The sequence below is a fragment of the Stegostoma tigrinum genome, chromosome 3 (assembly GCF_030684315.1).
Source record: "Stegostoma tigrinum isolate sSteTig4 chromosome 3, sSteTig4.hap1, whole genome shotgun sequence".
In the NCBI taxonomy this organism is placed as follows: Eukaryota; Metazoa; Chordata; class Chondrichthyes; order Orectolobiformes; family Stegostomatidae; genus Stegostoma; species Stegostoma tigrinum.
This window is the reverse complement of record NC_081356.1, coordinates 41,598,468-41,620,801: the sequence shown is the minus strand read 5'-3', so window position 1 is coordinate 41,620,801 and position 22,334 is coordinate 41,598,468. Positions and strand designations below refer to the sequence as shown.

The 22,334-nt window shown below is 41.5% G+C and overlaps 1 protein-coding gene across 3 annotated transcripts in view; it reads right to left on the bottom strand.

Moving 5' to 3' along the window:
• LOC125451162 (lysine-specific demethylase 4C-like) overlaps positions 1-22,334 on the bottom strand; it is a 378,541-nt gene that overhangs the window by 225,488 nt on the left and 130,719 nt on the right. For all 3 annotated transcript variants that reach the window (XM_048527958.2, XM_059644533.1, XM_059644532.1), the window contains 2 exons: positions 2,097-2,302; positions 1,110-1,357 (listed from right to left, as the gene is read on the bottom strand). In XM_048527958.2, the coding sequence (XP_048383915.1) occupies positions 1,110-1,357; positions 2,097-2,302 (454 nt within the window). The remainder of the gene's footprint in view (positions 1-1,109; positions 1,358-2,096; positions 2,303-22,334) is intronic.

The following is a 22,334-nucleotide window of genomic DNA, read 5'->3' as shown; positions in this document are numbered from 1 at the left end:
TTCTGAGAATATAAACTGTTTTAAAAAGTCAAAATATTCATTTTGAGTTGTGACCTAAAATAGTAATTCCAAGAAAGCATGCCAAGTGTCCAATAGGATGCTTATGATGTTAACTGATTGTATGTAAATGCTGCTGAATTTATGACAGGCAGAGAAAGCAGACCTTGAATTTTTATTCTGACCTCAGCGCAGAAGAATCAGAACTTCAGTTCCAAACAAGTTCACTCTAGCAGAAGAGTTTTAGTTTGTGAAGTCTGTAAGCTGAGAAAGCTTGAAGGGAGGTTTTCAACCTGTCAGAACCAAAAACAGGTTCAGACCACCGGTCCAAGAAGGGGAAACAGAAAATCAATCATAACACCACCTCGGCAGTCCAAGTAGGAAAACTTTACAGATAAGTAAGAAATTAGAGCCAAGGTGCGAGTCATATTTTGCTGAAATTTAAGGATCTTTCACGGATATTACCAGAAAACAGACTGAAACTTTCTTTTACTGTTTATGTTATGGACCTTATGAATATCTGTTACACGTACCCCTGTTTGTTTCTTTCTTTTGCATAATAAATTTGCATTAATTTATGTCAATACATTCAGTAACTAACCACTACAGTAATCAATTGTAAATATTTAAACTAATGATCCATCAAGCCAGGTTTCACTCTGGAATTTGACTTGTCCAGAACTCAGTTGGGATTATAAGAGCTTATTCAACTGTATGAGGCAATGTAATTTTGATCTTGTCATTATCCAGCATCCACTAGTGTGTATTTATAGAAAGGGCTGTAGGATACAGTCAAAAGCAAACCATATCGCGCACTTTCCCGTAGTAGGCCAAACAACATGAATGCCAACTGCAGCACTCTAACTGCTTCTCTGATGAAAAAAAGGAACTCAGCACATGGTAATAAGGCAATCAGAGATCTTATACCTGTTCCCATATCAAGCCATACAATGACTGACCAACTCAGTGAAAATAACAGTCACATTCAGAACATTTATATAGGTTAACTAAAGGCATTGTTAAACAGATAACTTGATATTCCAATTTCTACCAATGATTCTTGATTTTGAACTGTTTATAGAAGGAAAGGGAGACACCAGTCTGCGTCTTACCTGGTAGCTGATCTTTATCCAAGAGTTTCTGATCCAACTGGATTGCTACAACACTACCTTCTCCAGTACTCGTTACTTCTGTATTGCTAGTCTGTTCTTTCTGTGTTCCACTCCTGGGCTCTTCTTTAATATTAGTAGCATTAGCAAATGTTTCGGTTTCAGTTGCTTCTTTAGTCATAAGCTTGCTTGATGCTGTTTCATCTTCTAGAGATTTTAGCTTTTTAGATCGCGTTCTCAACTGATACAGACTGAAGAAGATATGACAATCAGGTTGGATTTTATGTATGTGTGCCCTTACAAACTTTCTCCCTCACCAAATAATCGAGTGGCAGCGGCAGCCCAGTGGTATTACTGGAGAACAGGGTAGAAATCCCACCACTGCAGATGGTAGAATGTGAATTCAATAAAGAATCTGGAATTAGGGGTTTAATAATGACTATGAATCCATCGCTAACTGTTGAAAAAAACTTGGGGGAGGAAACTGCCACTGCTACCTGGTCTGGCCTACGTGTGATTCCAGATCCACAGCAATGTAGTTGGTACTTAACTACCTGATGGGCAGTTAGGGATGGGCAATAAGTGCTGGCATGGTGGGCAATGCCCACATGAATGAATAAATTAAAAAAGAATTAATATTGAATTGTATCTATTTATTACTTTTGGCAATTCTATATTAAAACATGTCATTAGCTCTATAATATTTTAAAATAGATACATCCTAACGTGAATTTTAACTAAGATTTCAAACTCTAATAGCCAGTAATGAATACTTTCAAGGTGCATATTTAATGCTTGCATAATAATTACCCACTATGTAAAATACTTATAAATTTATGAAGCAAAGTTCACTCAAGAAAAATGTCAGGAGTGACAAATTAGTTAGCCCCTCTTAAAAACAAATTAACTGACTCTGAAAAATTTTAATTCCATAACTGACATGTATTGCACATTTCCAGTTTAATGATAAGTTGAATGAGTTAAAGTTACCTCCTCAAAGACATTCCAGATTTCCTTGGTGTAGCCTTTCTTTGTTTCTGCCAAGCCTCTAGCTCAGGAGTTGATTCTGGCGTGGGTTTTGTGTGATCAATAGTTTGAATGTCCTTCCCTTGTTTCCACAGCGTGAACCTGCTTGGTTGAAATTTTTCTACAAAGATGTCCATAGATATCTTCACCATGTCATTCCGGCAGGTACACTAAGACAACAATGAAAAAAACTGGATTAAAACAATCAAAAACTTTGTAAAAGCAAGTATCTGTGATTTACATTGGAAAAAATACTGAGTGCATTTTTTAAAATTTCTTCATGGGATGTGAACATCACAGACTCTGCCATCATTTGTTGCCCATCAATAATTGCTTTTGAGAAGGTGTTTGGTGCTCCTCTTCTCCCTTCATTGCATAAGTAAAAGAAATAATTCTAAAATCCATGCAGAAAGAGTGACCTGGGATTATATTCACACAATTCATTATTATGATATTATATCATAGGTTGAGAATATGCTTAGAGATCACAAGGTTATAGGCTTTATATCGAGTGGCAGCGACAGCCCAGTGGTATTACTGGAGAACAGGGTAGAAATCCCACCACTGCAGATGGTAGAATGTGAATTCAATAAAGAATCTGGAATTAGGGGTTTAATAATGACTATGAATCCATCGCTAACTGTTGAAAAAAACTTGGGGGAGGAAACTGCCACTGCTACCTGGTCTGGCCTACGTGTGATTAATACGTGTGTTTTAATATAGAATTGCCAAAAGTAATAAATAGATACAATTCAATATTAATTCTTTTTTAATTTATTCATTCATGTGGGCATTATAGCATAGGTTGAGAATATGCTTAGAGATCACAAGGTTATAGGCTTTATAACTAGAGGTATGGAGTACAAAAAGGAAACAAATTATGAACCACCTTCATAAAACCTTGCTTTTGCCTGAACTGGAGTTGTGCAGCTAATTCTGTGCATCCCATTTTAGGAAGCATATGAAGGCTTTAACAATGGTGCAAAAAAACAAGTTAATAGTCATAGTGACGTACAGCATGGAAAGAGGCCCTTCGGTCCAATTCATCCATGCCAATCTAAATAAATCCAGTTCCATTTGTCAGCATTTAGCTCATATCACTCTAAACCCTTCCTATTCTTACACTCACCAGATGCCTTTTAAATGTTCTAATTGTACCTGCCACCACCATTTTCTCCAGCAGTTCATTCCAAACACACATCACACGCTGCATGAAAGTTGCTCCTTAGGGCCCTTTCCACGTTTTCCTCCTCTCACCTTAAACATATGCCCACTAGTTTTGGACTCCCCCACCCTGGGGAAAAGACATTGTCTACTTACCCTGTCCATGCCCCTCATGATTTTATAAATCTCTACAAGTTCACCTCTCAGCCTCCAACACTCCCTGGAAAATAGCCACAGCTGTTCACCTTTCAGCCTCTCCCAATAGCTCAAACCCTCCAAACCCTGGCAACATCCTTGTAAACCTTTCCTGAACCCTTTCAGGCTTCATACCATCCTTCCTATAGCAGGGAGACCAGAATTGTATGCAACAATTCCAAAAGTAGCCAAGCCAATATCCTGGACAGCTGCAAAATGACCACCCAACTCTTGTGCTCAATGCACTGGCCAATAAAGGCCAGCTTACCAAACACCTTCTTCACTACTCTATCTACCTGGGACTCTACTTTCAAGGAACTATGAACCTGCACGCCAACATCTCTTCGTTCCGCAACACTCCCCGAGACTTTACCATTAAAGGTATAAGTCCTGCCCTGATTCACCTTTCCAAAATGCAGCACCTCACATTCATCTAAAGTAAACTTCATCTGCCGCTCTCGGCCCATTGGCCCATCTGATCAAAATCCCGTTGTACTCTCAGTTAACCTCTTTCACTGTCCACTACACCTCCAATTTTGGTGTCATCTGCAAATTTACTAACCATACCTTTTAAGTTCACATCCAAATCATTCATACAAATGACGAAAAGCAGTCAACCCAGCACCAATCCTTACGGCACACCGCTGGTTGGAGGCCTCTGGTCTGAAAAGCAACCCTCCACCACCACCCTCTGTCTTCTACGTTCAAAGCAGTTCTGTATCCAAATGGCTAGTTCTCCCTGTATTCCATATGACATAACCTTGCTAACCAGTTTAACTGATCGACTGATTGATTTATTACCACGAGGAACTTTGTTGAACGCCTTACTCAACTCCATATAGATCACATCCACAGCTCTGCCCTCATCAATTTTCTTTATTACCCCTTCAAAAAACTCAATTAAGTTCATGAGACACAATTTTCCACACACAAAGCCATGCTGACTATCCGTAATCTGTCCTTGCCTTTCTGAATTCATGTAAATCCTGTCCCTCAGGATTGCCTCCAACAATTTGCCCACCATTGATGTCTGGCTCACTGGTATATAGCTCCCTGGCTTTTGATTACCACCTTTATTAAATAGTGGCACTACGTGAGCCAAACTCCAGTCTTCCGGCACCTCAACTGTGGCTATCGATGATACAAAGGTCTCAGCAAGGGGCCCAGTATTCACTTCCCATCTTCCCACAGGATTCAATGGTACACGTGATCAGATCCTGGGGTTTTATCCACTTTAATGTGTTTTAAGTCATCCACCTCTTCTGTAATATGGACATTTTTCAAGATGTTGCTATTTATTTCCCCACGTTCTGTACCTTTTATATCCTTCTCCACAATAAACACTGATGCATAATGCTCATTTAGTATTTACCCCAACTCCCGCAGTTCCACACATAGGCAGCCATGCTGAGTTTTAAGTAGTCTCATTCCCTCCCTAGTTATCCTTTTGTCCTTAACGTATTGAAGAATCCCTTTGGACTCTCCTTAACCCTATTTGCTAAAGCTATCTCATGACCTTTTCTTGCTCTCCTGATTTCCCTCTTAAGTATACTTCTACTGCCTTTATACTCTCCAAAGACTCAGTCAATCTCTGCTGTCTATATCTGACATATGCTTCCTTCTTTTCCTTAATGACTCAAGGTATTTCAATTATGTGGCTAGATTTGAGAACATGAGGTTACTTGTCTTAGAGAAAAGACTAAGAGGAGATTTTACAGGCATTGTCAAAACCATAAACATTCTGAACAGAGAGAAACAAAGTTTCAACAGTGTACAATGTCTAGGCTATTAACTAGATTAACATCGAACTCTGGCAGAAACTAACATTTAACTGAATTAGATATTCTTATTTGCAAAAATGTAGAATGGGAAATCATAGAAATAGCGCATAGCATCAAACAATGCTATGGTGACGGCCCATAGCAGTGTATGTCAAGTCTGAAAAGCTTACTACATCTGAATACTACAGTGAAATGTTGAAGCTGCTTGTGTAAACTAATATGTGGGGCCTTGATTTGGGAGATGTAGCAGCCTCAAGACAAAAGCAAACGGACTGCAATGAATATATATGACCAAAGGTGGCAAATTGAAGTTTGTTCTGTTCACTTTTTTAAATCCATTCATGGGATATGGATGTCACTGGCTATGTCACCACTAATCACCCAAGTCTAGTTGTTCCTGAGGTGATGAGCTGCCTTCTTGAACAATTGCCGTCCAAATGGTTTAGCATTAGGAAGGGAGCTCCAGGAATTCCTTCATTGTCACTGGTATATTTCCAAGTCAGCATGGTGCGTGCCTTTGAGGGGAACTTGCAAGTGGTGGCATTCCCATTTATATACTGCCTTTTTCCTCTAGAAAGTATTGAGTTTGGAAGGTGCCACCTAAGGAGCCTCTGTGATTTTTTGCAGTGGGTTTGTTGTTGGTACACGCTGCTGGGACTCAGCATCAGTGACTGAGAAACTGAATGTTTGTGATATAGCGTTAATTAAGCAGGCTGCTTTGACCTGAAATGACATCAAGTACCATCCAGGTACAGGAACTATGACTGAGCATGGAGAGGGATAAATCAAGCAAGAGCCAGGCAGTTCTGTGGCTTCATACTTAATCTTCATATTTATTTGATCCGAATTTTAAGATTTGGGGTTACCTGGATTCTTTTCTAATAAAGAAGCCAATGAAATGACAGCGGAAAACGATTGTCTAACAAGGCATTTCTTGAAAGACACATGGTTTGTGATAGCTGCTTGCTTACTGCAGACCCACTGTCTGTGGTTACCACTGTTAGGTTGTAGCTTTGCAGATTGTTTGGATTTTTCAGTTGGTAGCCAGCCTGGGAAAGGAAAGACAGTCTCCCAGCCTGGCTCTGCTGTTGCTGGAAAACCTCTTGTTAAACGCCAGTGTGGTATCTGAAGCTGTGGCCAAGTCTGAACATTGACTGCTCTCCTGAACAGCACCCAGGACAATCCTTGATACCGTGTTTCCTGAACAAGCTTCTTTTTTTATTAGGTAACTTGGTTATGGATCTTTAGATTTAATACAGAAAAAAAAACACAACTAACAATATCAGGAGACAGATAAGAAGTTACATTTATGTCGAGGCACATGTAGTAGTAGATCCAGAGAGATATTGTGTACTCCTCTCATCTCAGTCAAAAGGCAGTAGAACAAAACCATATCAGGCAAGGCCATGCAGCACAGAAAACCAGAAATCTTAATATAAGACAAATGACAAGAAGAGCAAAAGCAACAGAAAAGGAGAGTATGAAGAACAAAAACTGCTAGAAGAAAAGTCTTTCTGTGCTCCTTGTCTGGTGGCATTGAAAAATTAAATCACAGCCTTATTGCTAATAGTTTACCCAAGAACTGTTTTGGTTCTGGACTAGTTGAAGAATTTGAAAAAAAAATCAATTAATTATTGAATAATTATGAAAATCACTGAACACACCAAAAAAGAATGACTATTAATGTCTCTTATAATACAGAAAGAAACAGAATTAATTATTTTGAAACTTTAAAATGATGAAACAGTGTCTTTTTAAGACGGTATAGCGGAATTTTTCAGGCTAAGATATAGTAATTTTCTTACGAAAATTTTTAAATTCAAAGTGATAGAGATCAGTTCTCTTCACTAAATGTGTGTAAAATTTTTCACTTCAATGTTACTGAATGCATTTTATAACTAAAAATATCACAGTTTAGTCATGGTAACACAAATAATAGAACATAGAAGAGTCCAGCACAGTACAGGCCCTTCAACCCACGAAGTTGTGCCGAACTTTTACCTCAGATTTAAGGTCTATATAACCTCCATCCCCACCCTATACTATTATCCAAATGTCCATCTAATAGCCGCTTAAATGCCCCTAATGAGACCAACTCCACCACCCGTTCCAGCACTGCACGCCCCCACCACTCTCTGAGTAAAGAACCTACCTCTGACATCTCCCCGATATCTACCTCCACTCACTTTAAAACTCTGCCCCCTCATGATAGCTATCTCCACCCAAGGAAAAAGTCTCTGGCTGTCCACTCTATCTATTCCTCTGATCATTTTGTACACTTCTATCAAGTCATCTCTCATCCTTCGTCATTCTAAAGAGAAAAGCCCTAGCTCTCTCAACCTTTCCTCGTAAGACCTTCCCTCCATTCCAGGCAACATCCTAATAAACCTCCACTGCACCCTTTCCAAAGCTTCCACATCTTTCCTGTAATGAGGTTACCAGAAGTAGACACAATACTCCAGATGTGGCCAAACCAGGGTTTTTTATAGCTGGAGCATAACTTCACGGCTCTCGAACTCAATCCCTTCTGTTAATGAAAGCTAACATACCATATGCCTTCTTAACAACTCTATCCACCTGGGTAGCAGCTTTCAGGGAACTGTGGACATGAACCCCAAGATCCCTCTGCTCCTCGACGCTGCCAAAATCTTTCTGTTAACCCTGTATTCTGCTTTCAAGTTTGTCGTTCCAAAATGAATCACCTCACTTTTCAGGGTTAAACTCCATCTGCTACTTCTGAGCCCAGCTCTGCGTCCTATCAATGTCCCTTTGTAACTTCAAATAGCCCTCCACACTATCGACAACTCGACACACCTTCGTATCATCTGCTAACTTACTGATCCTCCCTTCCACTCCTACATCTAAATCATTTACAAAAATCACAAATAGAAGAGGACCTAGAACTGATCATTGTGGTACACCACTCGTAACTGAGCACCACAATGAATATTTTCCGTTCACTACAACCCTTTGTCTTCTAAGGGTCAGCCAATTCTGAATCCAATCTGCCACATTTCCCCCTGTCTCATTCCTCCTTACTTTCTGCCTGAACCTACCATGGGGAACGTTATCAAACGCCTTACTTAAATTCATGTATACCACATCCACTGCTCCACCTTCATCCATGTGTTTGGTCACGTCTTCAAAGAATTCAATAAGGTTTGTGAGGCATGATCTACCCCTCATAAATCCAACAAACCCCCACAAACTGTGCCTATCCAAGTGATCATAAATCCTACCTCTCAAAGCCCTTTCCAATAATTTGCCCAACACTGAAACAAGACTAACTGGCCTGGAATTTCTGGGGTTATCCCTATTCCCTTTTTTGAACAAGGGAATAACATTTGTCACTCTCCAATCTTCCGGCACCATACCCATGGACAGTGAGGATGAAAAGATCATCGCCTAAGGCCCCGCGATCTCTCCCCTGGCTTCCCATAGAATCCTTGGATAAATCCCATCAGGCCCGAGGGATCTATCTATCTTCAAGTTGCTCAAAATTCCGAGTACATCTTCCTTACTAATATCAACCTCTTCTAGATTACCAGCCTGTTTTACACTGTCCTACCCTACAACTAGGTCCCTCTCAGTTGTGAATACTGAATAAAAATATTCATTCAGGACCTCTCCTACCTCTTTACACTCCGCGCACAAATTCCCTTTACAATCCTTGATCAGCCCTACCCTTTCTCTGGTCATTCTCTTTTTACACATACGTGAGGAATAAGCCTTGGCATTTTCCTTAATCCTATCTGCCAACGTGTTCTCATGTCCCCTTATAGCTCTCCTAAGCCCTTTCTTCAACTCCTTCCTGGCTAACTTGTAACCCTCTAGAACCTTTTCCAATCCTTGTTTCCTAAACCTTATATAAGTATCCTTCTTCCGATTAACCAGTCGTTCGACCTCTCTCGAGAACCATGGCTCCCTCCCTCGACCGCATCTTCCCTGCCTGCTAGGAACAAACATATCAAGCACACACAGTATGCATTCCTTAAACAATCTCCACATTTCTATTGTGCACTTCCCTGACAGCACCTATTCCCATTTTATGTTACCCAGTTCTAGCCTAACAGAATTATAATTACCCTTCCCCCAATTATAAACCTTACCCTGCTGTATGTACTTATCCTTTTCCATGACCATTGTAAAAGTAACAAAGTTATGATCACTACTGCCAAAATGCTCTCCTACTGACAGGTCTAACACTTGGCCCGGTTCAATGCCAAGCACCAGATCCAAAGTGGCCTCTCCTCGTGTTGGTCTATCTATATATTGTGTCAGGAATCCTTCCTGAACACACTGGACAAAATCCGGTCCATCTAAACTATTAAAACTAAAAAGTTTCCAATCAATATTTGGAAAGGTGAAGTCATCCATGACTAAAACTCAGACTTCTGCACCTTTCCAGTATCTGCCTCCCAATCCACTCTTTCCACTTGTCTGCAACTATTCTCTGCAACATTTAACAATACCTGTCTCTGCATAATCGTGAATAAAAGAGATTATAAATTTAAACTCTTCACTGTAATTTATGTTTGCCAAATACTGTCCCCAAGCAAGGTATTTTAAATTTATTTGTTCAAGTTAGTAATCGTACATACACAAGTAGAATGTATCAGAGATATGGGAACTGCAGATGCTGGAGAATCCAAGTTAGCAAAGTGTGAAGCTGGATGAACACAGCAGACCAAGACTGAGGACGAACGGTCAGTCCTAAGCAAGGGGCTCACCTTTGTCCCCCTACAACCACACATCAACGAATACCAGTCACGTTTGGACATCGAACAGTTTTTCCGCCGCCTTCGCCTCCACGCTTACTTCTTTAACCGGGAGCCTAGCCCTCCCTCCACTGACCCCTTCACCCACCTCCAACACAAGTCCTTCTCCTGGACAGCACCCCCAGGCCTCGTACCCTCACTCGACCTCTTCATCTCCAACTGCCGTCGAGACATTAATCGCCTCAACCTCTCCACCCCTCTCAACCAGTCCAACCTCTCCCCTGCAGAACGGGCAGTCTTCCGCTCCGACCCCAACCTCACCATCAAACCCGCAGACAAGGGAGGCGCTGTGGTAGTATGGCGTACTGACCTCTACATTGCCGAGGGCAAACACCAACTCTCCAACACCACCTCCTACCGCCCCCTTGATCATTACCCCACCACCGAGCACCAAACCATCATCTCCAATACCATCCATGACCTCATCACCTCAGGGGACCTCCCACCCACAGCCTCCAACTTTATTGTTCCCCAACCCCGCACGGCCCGTTTCTATCTCCTTCCCAAAATCCACAAACCTGCCTGCCCCGGTCGACCCATTGTCTCAGCCTGTTCCTGCCACACCGAACTCACCTCCACCTATCTGGACTCCATTTTCTCCCCTTTGGTCCAGGAACTCCCCACCTATGTCCGTGACACCACCCACGCCCTCCACCTCCTCCAGAACTTTCAATTCCCTAGCCCCCAACACCTCATTTTCACCATGGACGTCCAGTCCCTATACACCTGTATTTCTCATGCAGATGGCCTCAAGGCCCTCCGCTTCTTTCTGTCCCGCAGGCCCGACGAGTCCCTCTCCACCAACACCCTCATCCGCCTAGCTGAACCCGTCCTTACCCTCAACAACTTCTCTTTCGATTCCTCCCACTTCCTACAGACAAAGAGGGTGGCCATGGGTAGGTTATGTGGAACAGTCCCCCTTCCGTACCTACACAGGCCCCAAACCCCACCTCTTCCTCTGTTACATTGATCACTGTATCGGCACCGCCTCTTGCTCCCCAGAGGAGCTCGAACAGTTCATCCACTTCACCAACACTTTCCACCCCAACCTCAAGTTCACCTGGGCCATCTCCAACACATCCCTCACCTTCCTGGACCTCTCAGTCTCCATCTCAGGTAACCAGCTAGAAACTGATGTCCATTTCAAGCCCACCGACTCCCACAGCTACCTAGAATACACCTCCTCCCACCCACCCTCCTGCAAAAATCCCATCCCCTATTCACAATTCCTCCGCCTCCGCCACATCTGCTACCAGGATGAGGCAAACCACTCCCGCACATCCCAGATGTCCCAGTTCTTCAAGGACCGCAACTTTCCCCCCGCAGTGGTCAAGAACGCCCTTGAACACGTTTCCCGCAACACATCCCTCACACCCCGCCCCCGCCACAACCACCCAAAGAGGATCCCCCTCGTTCTCACACACCACCCCACCAACCTCCAGATATAACGCATCATCCTCCGACATTTCCGCCATCTACAATCCGATCCCACCACCCAAGACATTTTTCCATCCCCACCCTTGTCTGCTTTTCGGAGAGACCACTCTCTCCGTGACTCCCTTGTTTGCTCCACACTGCCCTCCAACCCCACCACACCCGGCACCTTCCCCTGCAACCGCAGGAAGTGCTACACTTGCCACCACACCACCTCCCTCACCCTCATCCCACGCCCCAACGTGACTTTCCATATTAAGCAGATGTTCACCTGCACATCTGCCCATGTGGTATATTGTATCCATTGTACCCGGTGTGGCTTCCATCCAACTAAAATCCATAACAGGGTAACACATGCACAGCTTGGTCCCCAAGCTAATTTTTTAAATTTACGGCTGTTTTACAGTTACGTTATGTTATTAGCTCATACACTGCATTGCATTACAGAATATATCACACATGACTGAGTTTAGTGTTAGTGAATGTGCCTCAGCTTAAAAACTAGTGTCCATTTGCATTGTGATTGCCTTGGGAAGGAAAGAGACATGAGGGGGCAAGATTTCTGATCAGAAGGTTGAATGTGTTTGGAAATCCCTTCCTCAAAAGGCAATGGATGCAGAATCTTTAAATATCCCTAAGGTACAGGTAAATAAATTCTTGATAACTAAAGGGATGAAAGATTATTGGGGATGTGCAGAAATGTAGGGCAGAGGTCAAATCAGATTTGTCATGATCTTATCAGATAGCAGAGCAGGCTCGAAGGGCCAAATGGCTACTCTGGTTCCTTGTTCATAGTTTTAGGGTGTATTTTGTAAACACACTGCTGTCTCATGTCACTCGCTTTCCTGTTGGGTTGGTGTAGAGGATAATTATCACACCGTGGCTTGTTGCAGGGACAAGTTCAAAGATGGGTGATTGGACCTTAAGGAAGTTCTTCTGGTTCAGCTTCAACAAGTATTTTTCCACATTTATATTAGCTGTAATGGCCAACTATGAACAACTGGCAAAACTTGAGTAGATGGCTTCTGCGCTTTAGAAATGTTTTCTGCCTAAAAACCTACTTCTGATTTAACTTTAGTGAACGGGCAATATTATTATTCATTATGTTACCTCATATGCTTTTTGCCTCTTACAGATGAACAATTTCTCTACAACAGGAATTTTTATTACATTCCTATCCATACACTGCGGGTTTCAAACTGAAATGGACTCACAAACATTACATTGAAAATATAATTATCTATGTTTTTTTGTATACCATGGCTATGTTTAGTACTAACAGTACAACAGAGAGGTACATAGCCACAAAATACAGTGACTAATTATGATACTTAGTGATAGGAATGAATCATTGAATCATATCATAGAATCCCTACAGTGCAGACAGAGGCCCATCAAGTCTGCACCAACCCTCTGAAGAGCAACCCACCCAGACGCAAAACCCCACTCTATCATCATGACCCTATATCTACCATGGCTAATCCACTTAACCTGTATATCTTTGGACTGTGAAAGGAAACCAGAGCATCTGGCAGAATTCCACATAGACACAGGGAGAACGTGAAACTCCACACAAGGCTGCAATCAAACTTGGTTCCCTTGCATTGCGAGGCAGCAATTATGACCACCACACAAAATGAATGCTTTTCAGAAGACTGCACTCACTGTAGAACTTCCATCAAGACAATCTTCTTTTTGCTAACAGGTTTTGTCTTCACAATCCTTCCACACTTTAAAGTCAACCCTCTGTTATTCCAAACTCTGCACACTTCAGACAGCACTTGAACCTTAGAAACCAATCAGGCTGAAATGTAGTGAAAAATTATATTTTAAAAAAGTAGCTTCTATCTTGCTAGTGCATGTTTCTAAGAAGTCCGTCGGTAAATCGCTGCAACCTAACCAATAAAAAAACCTTTGTCCAAAAGAAGTTCAAGATTCTACAATAATTTTGCCACTCAAAGAAAATTAGCAGAGGAACAAGGAAATGTTCAAAAGTTGTTCACATAACCTCCGAGCTCTTCCACAATGTTCCAAACATAGAAAGAAACAAACAGATTAAGGGGATTTCATTTAGGATATTGGAAACTGCATTTTGCCTTTTATGTTTGTGCCAATATTAAAGGCGTGATGACAGGAGTACAATGCACACATGCAGCAAATTATGTTTCAACCAGCACCTTTTGAACTGGTACACTTGATAAACCAGAAAAAATTACAAACAAATATGCTTACTGTATCATACTGTCACATATTATAGATTTTTAATTTATCTCAATGTAAATATACTGCTCAATTAAATGACCACATGAAATAGCAACAGTTGATTCAATTCCAAGTCAATTTCTCCTTAAATACTACGAACCACTGGGGTGTGGGGGAGTGTAAGTTCAGGGGGAAAAACAAGGAATCAGTGAGAGAGGGAGGAAAGCAGAAGAGTAGGAGGAAGGAGAAGTGAGGAGAGTGCAGGAGAACTAAGGAGTGATCAGAGCAGTAGGAAAGTAAGGATGTGAGAACAGCAGTGGAAAAATCATGTGGGAGTAAGGAGAACTGCAAGGTGCTGTCAACAAAGCACAATTAAAATTTAACAAATATCCTACATTCTTAGTGGAGCAATGAAAAGTTTGGGACAATGTTATGTACCAGACTGGCAGGTCCCAATGAGGGGGCGGGGATGGTGGTTAATAGGCTATGGAGAGAATTTTAGAGTTGGTCACTTGCTATGGGGCCTCTCCCACTGTAAGTTAAATTGTGGCAGCAGCAGGATAAGCTCTTAAATGGGCAATTAATGGAAAGTAGGCTGTTCCCACTGGATTTAACAAAGCCCAGGTGTCATACCTCATTGGTAGGACAGCATTAAAAACACCCCTCCATGTCAAATCTACCAAATCAATTAATCCTTGATTAGATCACCACTTAGCTTTCTAAAGTCAAGCAAATACAAGCAAAAATTATGCAAGTTAGCCACATAACCTAAACTTTAAACCCTGAAATTTTATAATGAATGTGATTTGTACCCCTTCAAATGCCAGATATCTTTCAAGGTGTAGTGCTGGAAAATAATACAGTACTCTGTAGAACTGAGGTGGTGTTGAGATCACAAAACTGTCAGGAGTCATCATCACTATTCTGTCAAACTGAAGACAATTTTTGGCATCGCCAAATGAGCACTTAGCATACACATTCAAAAGTTGCTGTCAATGATTTATCTGCTTCATGAAATGTGTTGCTGAACTACATCTCAGATTAAGGACATGTAGACAACAAAATGGATCAGAACTTCAATTTTTTTTATCCTATTACTAATACTTTGAAAATCTTTGAAAGTGTTTTGTCTTCCTGAATGAACTCTAAGTGGGTCTTTTTTTAAATAGTGGGCTAATTCATAATTACAGAAAAAAAAAACTTCTCTGGCCTTTGAAACTAATTTGCTATTTCTCGGCTTTTAAATATGATGCCAAAATGAAATTTGAGAGAGGAAAATTGAAAACCACTCCATAAAGCTCACAAGATTCTTTCAAGTACTGCTCTTCAAAATCAGTAGCAAATGTTCTTATTTTGCACTAACCACAAAGTTTGGGTCATTATGTCCACTTCTACATTTTTGAAAAGCAAAGAAAAAAATTTAGAGGTTCGCTTCTGAGACTGATTTAATGGTTCAGGTAGAAAATTCTGCACATTAATGGAAAATAATACAGCAATCACTGTCTTCATAGTTCATGTTAATTTGGAAAACAGTGAAGAAAGGAGAAAATAAAATAAAAATTTTGAGTGATAACTGCCGAAAGTCACATTCAGAGAGTCGTACGGCATAGAAACAGACCCTTTGGTCGACTCATCCTCGCTGACCTGACATCCCAATCTGGCCTAGTCTAATTTGCTAGCATTTGGCCCACTTCCTTCTAAACCCTATTCAGAAACCCATCCAGATGCCTTTTAAATGTTGTAATTGTTCTTGACTCCACCTTTTTGTCTGGCAGCTCATTCCATACATGCACCATCCTGTGTGTGAAAGATATACCCCTCAGGTCCTTTTTAAATCCTTCCCCACTCACCTTAAACCCAAGCCCTTGAGTTTTGGACTCCCCCACCTTAGGAAAAAGACTCTGGTTATTCACCTTATCCATGTCCCTCATGATTTTATAAACCTCTATAAGGTCACCCCTCAGCCTCCAATGGTCCAGGGATAAAAGCTCCAGCCTAATCAACCTCGCCTCATAACTCAAGCCCTCCTGTACAAGCAAAATGTTTGTACAGCTTTTCTGCACCCTCTCAAATTTAACAACATCCTTTCTATACAAGCAACCGGAATTATTCACGATATTCTAAAAGTGGCCTCACCAGTGACCTGTACAGCCACAACATGATGTCCCAACTCCTACACAAATAAAGGCAAGCATGTCAAAAGCCTTCTTCAACATCCTGTCCACCTGCGACTCCACTTTCAAAGAATTATGCAACTGCACCCCCCAATCTTTGTTCAGCAAAACTCCACAGGGCCCTACCATTAACTGTTTAAGTGTGGCCTGGTTTGCTGTACCCAAACAAAACACCTCACATTTATCTAAATTAAACTCCATCTGTCATTCTTCGGCCCATCAGTCCATATGATTAAGGACCCATCATATTCTGAGATAATCTTCACTACACCATCTATTTGGTGTCATCTGCAAACATTGCCTCCAGATCCCATGAAGTCGGGTCAAACATGGGTAAGGAAACTTCTGATGAAGGGTCTCGGCCCGAAACGTCAGCTTTTGTGCTCCTAAGATGTTGTTTGGCCTGCTGTGTTCATCCAGCCCCACACTTTGTTATCTTGGATTCTCCAGCATCTGCAGTTCCCATTATCTCTTGCTACTAGACTGGGTCGGCTGCAGGCGGTGAGGGATCCAACATGAGGAAAACCATACTTGGCCTCATTCTAAGCAATGTGCCTGCTGCACGTGCACCTATCCATTACAGTATCAGTTCCACCACACAGTCCTGTGGTGACAAATTCCTAACTTCAGACTGAAAATACTTTAGATTGTGCTTTGTGGCATTAATGCTGCAGTAAATGGGATATATTTCAAATAAGTCTAGCAATTTAAGACCGCGCATCCATAAGGTTCCATGGGCCATCGGCAACAAAACTGTACTCCAACAAACCTGCAACTACGTGGCCCAAAATATCTCCCACTATACTATTACCTTTGAGCCAAGGGATCAGCACCGATTCAACTAAGAGTGCAAGAGAACATGCCAGAAACAGCATCAGTCATATCTAAAACTGAGGTGCCAGCCTGGTAAAGCTATAAAAACAGTCCAAGTCATGTGCCAAACCACATTAACAGCAAATGAAAGAAAGAGCTAAGTGATTCCGCAACCAACAGATCAGATCTAAGCTCTGTGGTATTGCCAGATCCAGTCATGATTGTGGTGAACAACTGAACAAATCACTGGCGGAAATGGCTGCACAACCATCCTCATCCTCAATAATGGGGAAGGCCAGCATATCAGTACAAAACATAACAGTCACAACATTCTTCTGTCAGATGTGCTGAGTGGATTGTCCATCTTGACCTACTCAAGAGGTTTCCAAGATGTCGGTCTTCAGCCAATTTGATTCACTGCACATGATACCAAAAAAATCAGTTAGGCACAAGAAAGGCCATCGGCCCTGACAACATTTGAGCAATAATACTAAAGACTTGCGCTCCAGAACTTCCTGCACCCCTATCCAAGCTGTTGCAGTACAGCTATAACATTGGTATCTAGTCGACAATGTAGAAAATTGCCCTGGTATGACCTATCCACAAGAAGCAAGACAAATTCAAACTGGCCAATCACCACACCACCAGTTTATTCTCCATTATCAGTAAAATGATGGAAACTAGAATCAACGGTGCTATCAAACAGCACTTGCTTAGCAATAACCTGCTGGCAATTCTGCCAGGACTGCTTGACTCCTGACCTCATCAAAACTTTAGTTCAAACATGAACAGAAGAGCTGAATTCCAGAGATAAGACTGACTTCCTTTGAACTCCAGGTTGCATTCATCTGAGAGTGGCCTTGAGGAGCCCTAGTAAAGCTGGAGACAATGGGCATCGAGGAAAATTCTCCCTGGCTGAAGTGGTACCTGGCACAAAGGTAGCTGTTGAGGTCAGTCATCTCAGCTCCAGGATATCATTGTAGGATTTCTTCTGGGTGGTATCCTCAGACCAACTCTCTTCAACCGCTATGTCAGTGGTTCTCTCTCCATCATAAGATCAGAAGTAGGAACATTCATTAGTTACTGCAATGTGGTCAGCGCCATTCACAGCTCCTCAAATACTGAAGCATTTCATATCCAAACACAGCAAGATCTGGCTAACATCTAGGCTTGGTCTGAAAGCCGGCAACTAAAGCTACACAAGTGCCGGGCACTGATACTTTACAGCAAAAGAGAATTCCTTGACAGTCTGATTCCCCCCAATAGCGACACCCTGGGGATGCCACTGATCAGAAACTGGGCTGAGACTGCCATACAAATACAGTAGCTAGAAGAGGCAAGTCAGAAGCTAGAAATCCGAGAGCAAGTAGCTTATCTCCTGAGTTCCCAGAGTTTTCAACATCTACCAGGCACAAGTCATCTGTGATGGAATACTTCCCACTTGCCTGGATCAGTGCAATTCCAACATCACTCAAGAAGTCTCACACCATCCAGCTCAAATTGGCACCACACTATCATCACTAACTGGGTTTTTGTAGAAGGCTGGAAATCAAGCCCCACTGTTCCTAGACTCAACCCAAGATTTTTAAGAGACTTTTAAATGAAATACACATATCCAAACTATCTGATTTTCAGACCCAACTTGATAGGAAACATGGACCGGGTTTCTGTACTTAACAAGGAATAATATTGATTACAAGTTATTAGATTCTTGCTACAGGTAACAATGAACCTAAATTAAGTAAACTCTATAACTTAAACCTCTAAATCTCTTTATAAATTCCCTCTTACAGACTTACACACACACACATGCAGACAAACATAAAAGGCAAAAATACATGAGTGGTGGAAAACACTTGGGTAATCTTTGTTCACTAGATCTCTTAGGTTGGTTCTTGTTCTTCAGCTTTCCTTCTTCTGAATGCTTCCACAAATTTGCAAAAGGCATAGATCGGTTGGTTCAATTACAAAATGTGTCCAACTTATCTAACTCAGTCAGAACTTGCACATCTGCTGAAGCGAAGTTAATCTGGTTGCCTTCTAGTTTTAAATGCCTTATTGTAAAGAACTGAGACGCAAGATTCTTGGATGCTGCAGGCCTTCTGGTTTCTATTCTGGTCTGACAAAACATCTCTCTGTTTTATTCACAGCCCAAGATGTTCAGCTACCTGACATCTGACAATCAATCACGTAGTTGTTGGAAGGCTGAAGTACCTTGTCATTGATAATCAATCCCTAGTCCACAAAACCAATCAGCTTCACTTGTGAAAAAACAGCATGACTCTAATTCATTGCATCTGGCTAAAATGAAAAAATACACATATAAGACTCAAAATATATAGCAAATCCTTAACTTCCAAAACATGCAGCCATCTTCGTAAATCCTTGGTTTTCACAAAAAGCCTGTCTCTCTTTTTAGTCCACAGTTTTAAAAAGCTCAAAAACAAAAAGACATGGTCTTTACAATTTTCACTTAGTGTCACTGACACTGACAGCAGCATGTACTATCTATAAGATGTACTGCAAGAGTTCATCAAGGTTCCTTAGATAGCACCTTCCAAACCCATGATCTCTTCTATCTAGAAAGAGCAGTGCAGCAGATTGCATGGGAACACCACCACCTGCAAATTCCTCTCCAGGTCACTCACCATGTTTACTCAGAAATATATTGCCATTCCTTCAATGTCACTGGGTCAAACTCCTAGAAATCTGTCCTTAATGGCTCCACGCGTGTGTCTACATCAAACGGACTGTAAGGGTTCAAGAAGGCAGCTCACAACCACCTTTTCAAGGATAATTAGGGATGGGCAATAAATGCTCAACCTGCCAGCAATGCCCACATCACATAAAATAAACAGTATATCTTAATCCCTCACTAGTCAATGAAGCCAGTTAAAACATCAACTATGTGTTTATGACTATATCTCAATATACTTCAGGTTAAATTAGTCAATATTTCAAAGATTAACCTGTGATTAAACAGCAGATAATGAAATTAAACTTTGAATGTGATTGGCTTCAAAATTTACTGAGCTCTATTCCCATAGATTACAACTTTTTGACAGTTTCATAGCTGACTCCTGGCACATTCATTACTAGCTAACCAATAAACATTGTACTTGCGACAAGATTTCTGTAATGGATATAAATGCTGCAGGATTAAATAATACAATTTCCAAGTGTGTGTGCTTCTTCAAAAGGCACTTGATTTTTTTGGTTGACAATTCACAGTCAGTGACACAGATAATTACAATTAGCTCAATGGTTAATTACAGGGAAAACAGCAAGGTTGTATTGGTATAAAAATAAATCATAATGTCAACAACATAAGCCACTGCATGAACTGTGCCTTTTCTTAAAAAAATTATTGATGGAAGAGAAATATTGAGCTGTATGTGAGGAAAAAAAAACAAAATAAGCAGACTGATGGCATCAATGTAGCGACTTAATGAAATTTTAAATCGTTCTGAACATTGTGATTATCAGTGTTGGTTAGTGTTAGTCAAAGAAATACTACAAGGAGTGATGAGGCTATCACAACAAAGACGACACAATATCTTCAGTCTAGAGGTCAAGCAAATAATTAGCTATGAACTTCATTCACTGAAGAATAACTCACCCTACAAAAATTTGTATTAGACAGGGTTTATTATACTTGGAAGGAAAGGAATAAACTACAAACTTGTCTATGATATGCTAATCATTTCATTCTGATTTTAGTATCCTGAAAACTGTGAGCATTAGGTGTTCAAATTCAGTTCAATCATTGTTCATGAAGAAATTCTAACAGCAATCTTATATTTCAGCTATGGCTTATTTTAGGTATTCATTTAAATTATTTGCTCTTCAATAATAATCTTCCTTTCTCCCCAGAAATCTTTTTTTTACTTGATCATTCATGGGATGTACGTGTCAATAACTAGGCTAGCACTTATTGGTCACCCTGAATTGCAATGTTTGTTGACTTTCAATTGCCATCTGAAATGGCCTAGCAACCCACTCAGTTGTACCAGTCGCTACAAAGTCTCAAAGGAATGAAACCAGATGGATCACCCGGCATCGACCTAGGCACCAGAAAAATCAAAGCAATGGGTGGCACGGTGGCTCAGTGGTAGCACTGCAGCCTCACAGCACCAGCGACCCGGGATCAATTCCAGCCTCAGGTGATTGTCTGTGTAGAGTTTGCACATTCTCCCCGTGTCTGCGTGGGCTTCCTCCGTGAGCTCCGGTTTCCTCCCACAGTCCAAAAATGTGCCGGTTAGGTGGATTGGCCATGCAAAATTGCCCGTAGTGTTCAGAGAGGTGTAGATTTGGAGGTTGGGTCTGGGTGGGATGTTCTAAGGTTCGGTGTGGACTAGTTGGGCCGAAGAGCCTGTTTCCACATTATAGGGATTCTAATTCTAATTTTAATTCTCAATAAGAAACAGCCCTGCCCACCCTGCAAAGTCTACCTCACTAACATCTGGAGGTTAGTGCCAAATTTGAGAGAGCAGTCTCACAGAGAAGTTAAGCAACAGCCTAATACTGACAGAATCATACCTTACAGACAATGTCCCAGATATCACCATCACCATACCGGCAGGACAGACCCAACAGTGGTGGTGTCCAGTCAGGAAGGTGTTGCTCTAGGAGTCCTCAACATTGACTCCAGACCCCAGGAAGCCTCGTGGCTTCAGGTTAAACATGGGCAAAGAAACCTCCTGCTAATTACATACTGTCCTCCCTCAGCTAACCTCCAAGCCACTCACTATCCTGACTTGGAAATATACTGTTGTTACTTCACTGTCGGTGGGCCAAAATCCTGGAATTCTCTTCCTAATGGCATTGTGGTCAACCCACGGCAGGTGGACTGCAATGATTCAAGAAGGCAGCCCACCAACACCTTCTCAAGGACAACTAGGGATGGGCAATAAATGCTGACCAACCAGCAAACATCCATATACCACAAATGGGTAAAGAAAAAGCATGAACATCCAGATATATACTAAGTAACAAAGCACAAAGACAGCAAGCAAACGCCTCTGATTTCCATGCGGAATTTTCTCAACAGCTAGCTTGTTTGGATAGTTTGGTAAGATAGAAAGCAGAACATTAATGAGGTGGATTGAGCACTGAACATCGCTTAATGAGTAATAATCCCTCTTAATTGGCAACACACTGGTGTTTTGTGAGCAACTCAGCACACTACTTCTTAGATGGTGCAATTTGCTCCTGATGTTGAAAGAGATCTTATCAGACTTTGCTTCTGATCCCACCTCAAATCTCAGCAAAGTTCACTTCCACAGACCCTAAAAAATTCAACACACGGAAAATAAGGAACAAATGCAGCTGGAATCTATGACATGCTTGCCATAACTAAGGCACTTACGACTGGCAACATTTTTATTATTATTATTTGGTCATCAGTTATGGGCATCGCTGAGGCCAGCATTTATGCCCATTTCTAATTGCACTAGAGAAGGCAGTAGTGAATTCCTTTCTTGAACTACTGCAGTCAGAGTGTAGAGACACCCATAATGCAGTTAAAGAGGGAACGTCAGGATTTTCACACAGTGAAAATAGAGGAACAGAGATATAGTTCCAAGACAGATTGGTGTGAGGCTTAGAGGGAAACTGCAGGTGGTGGTGTTCTTATACGTTTGATAGCCTTGTCCAGGTACA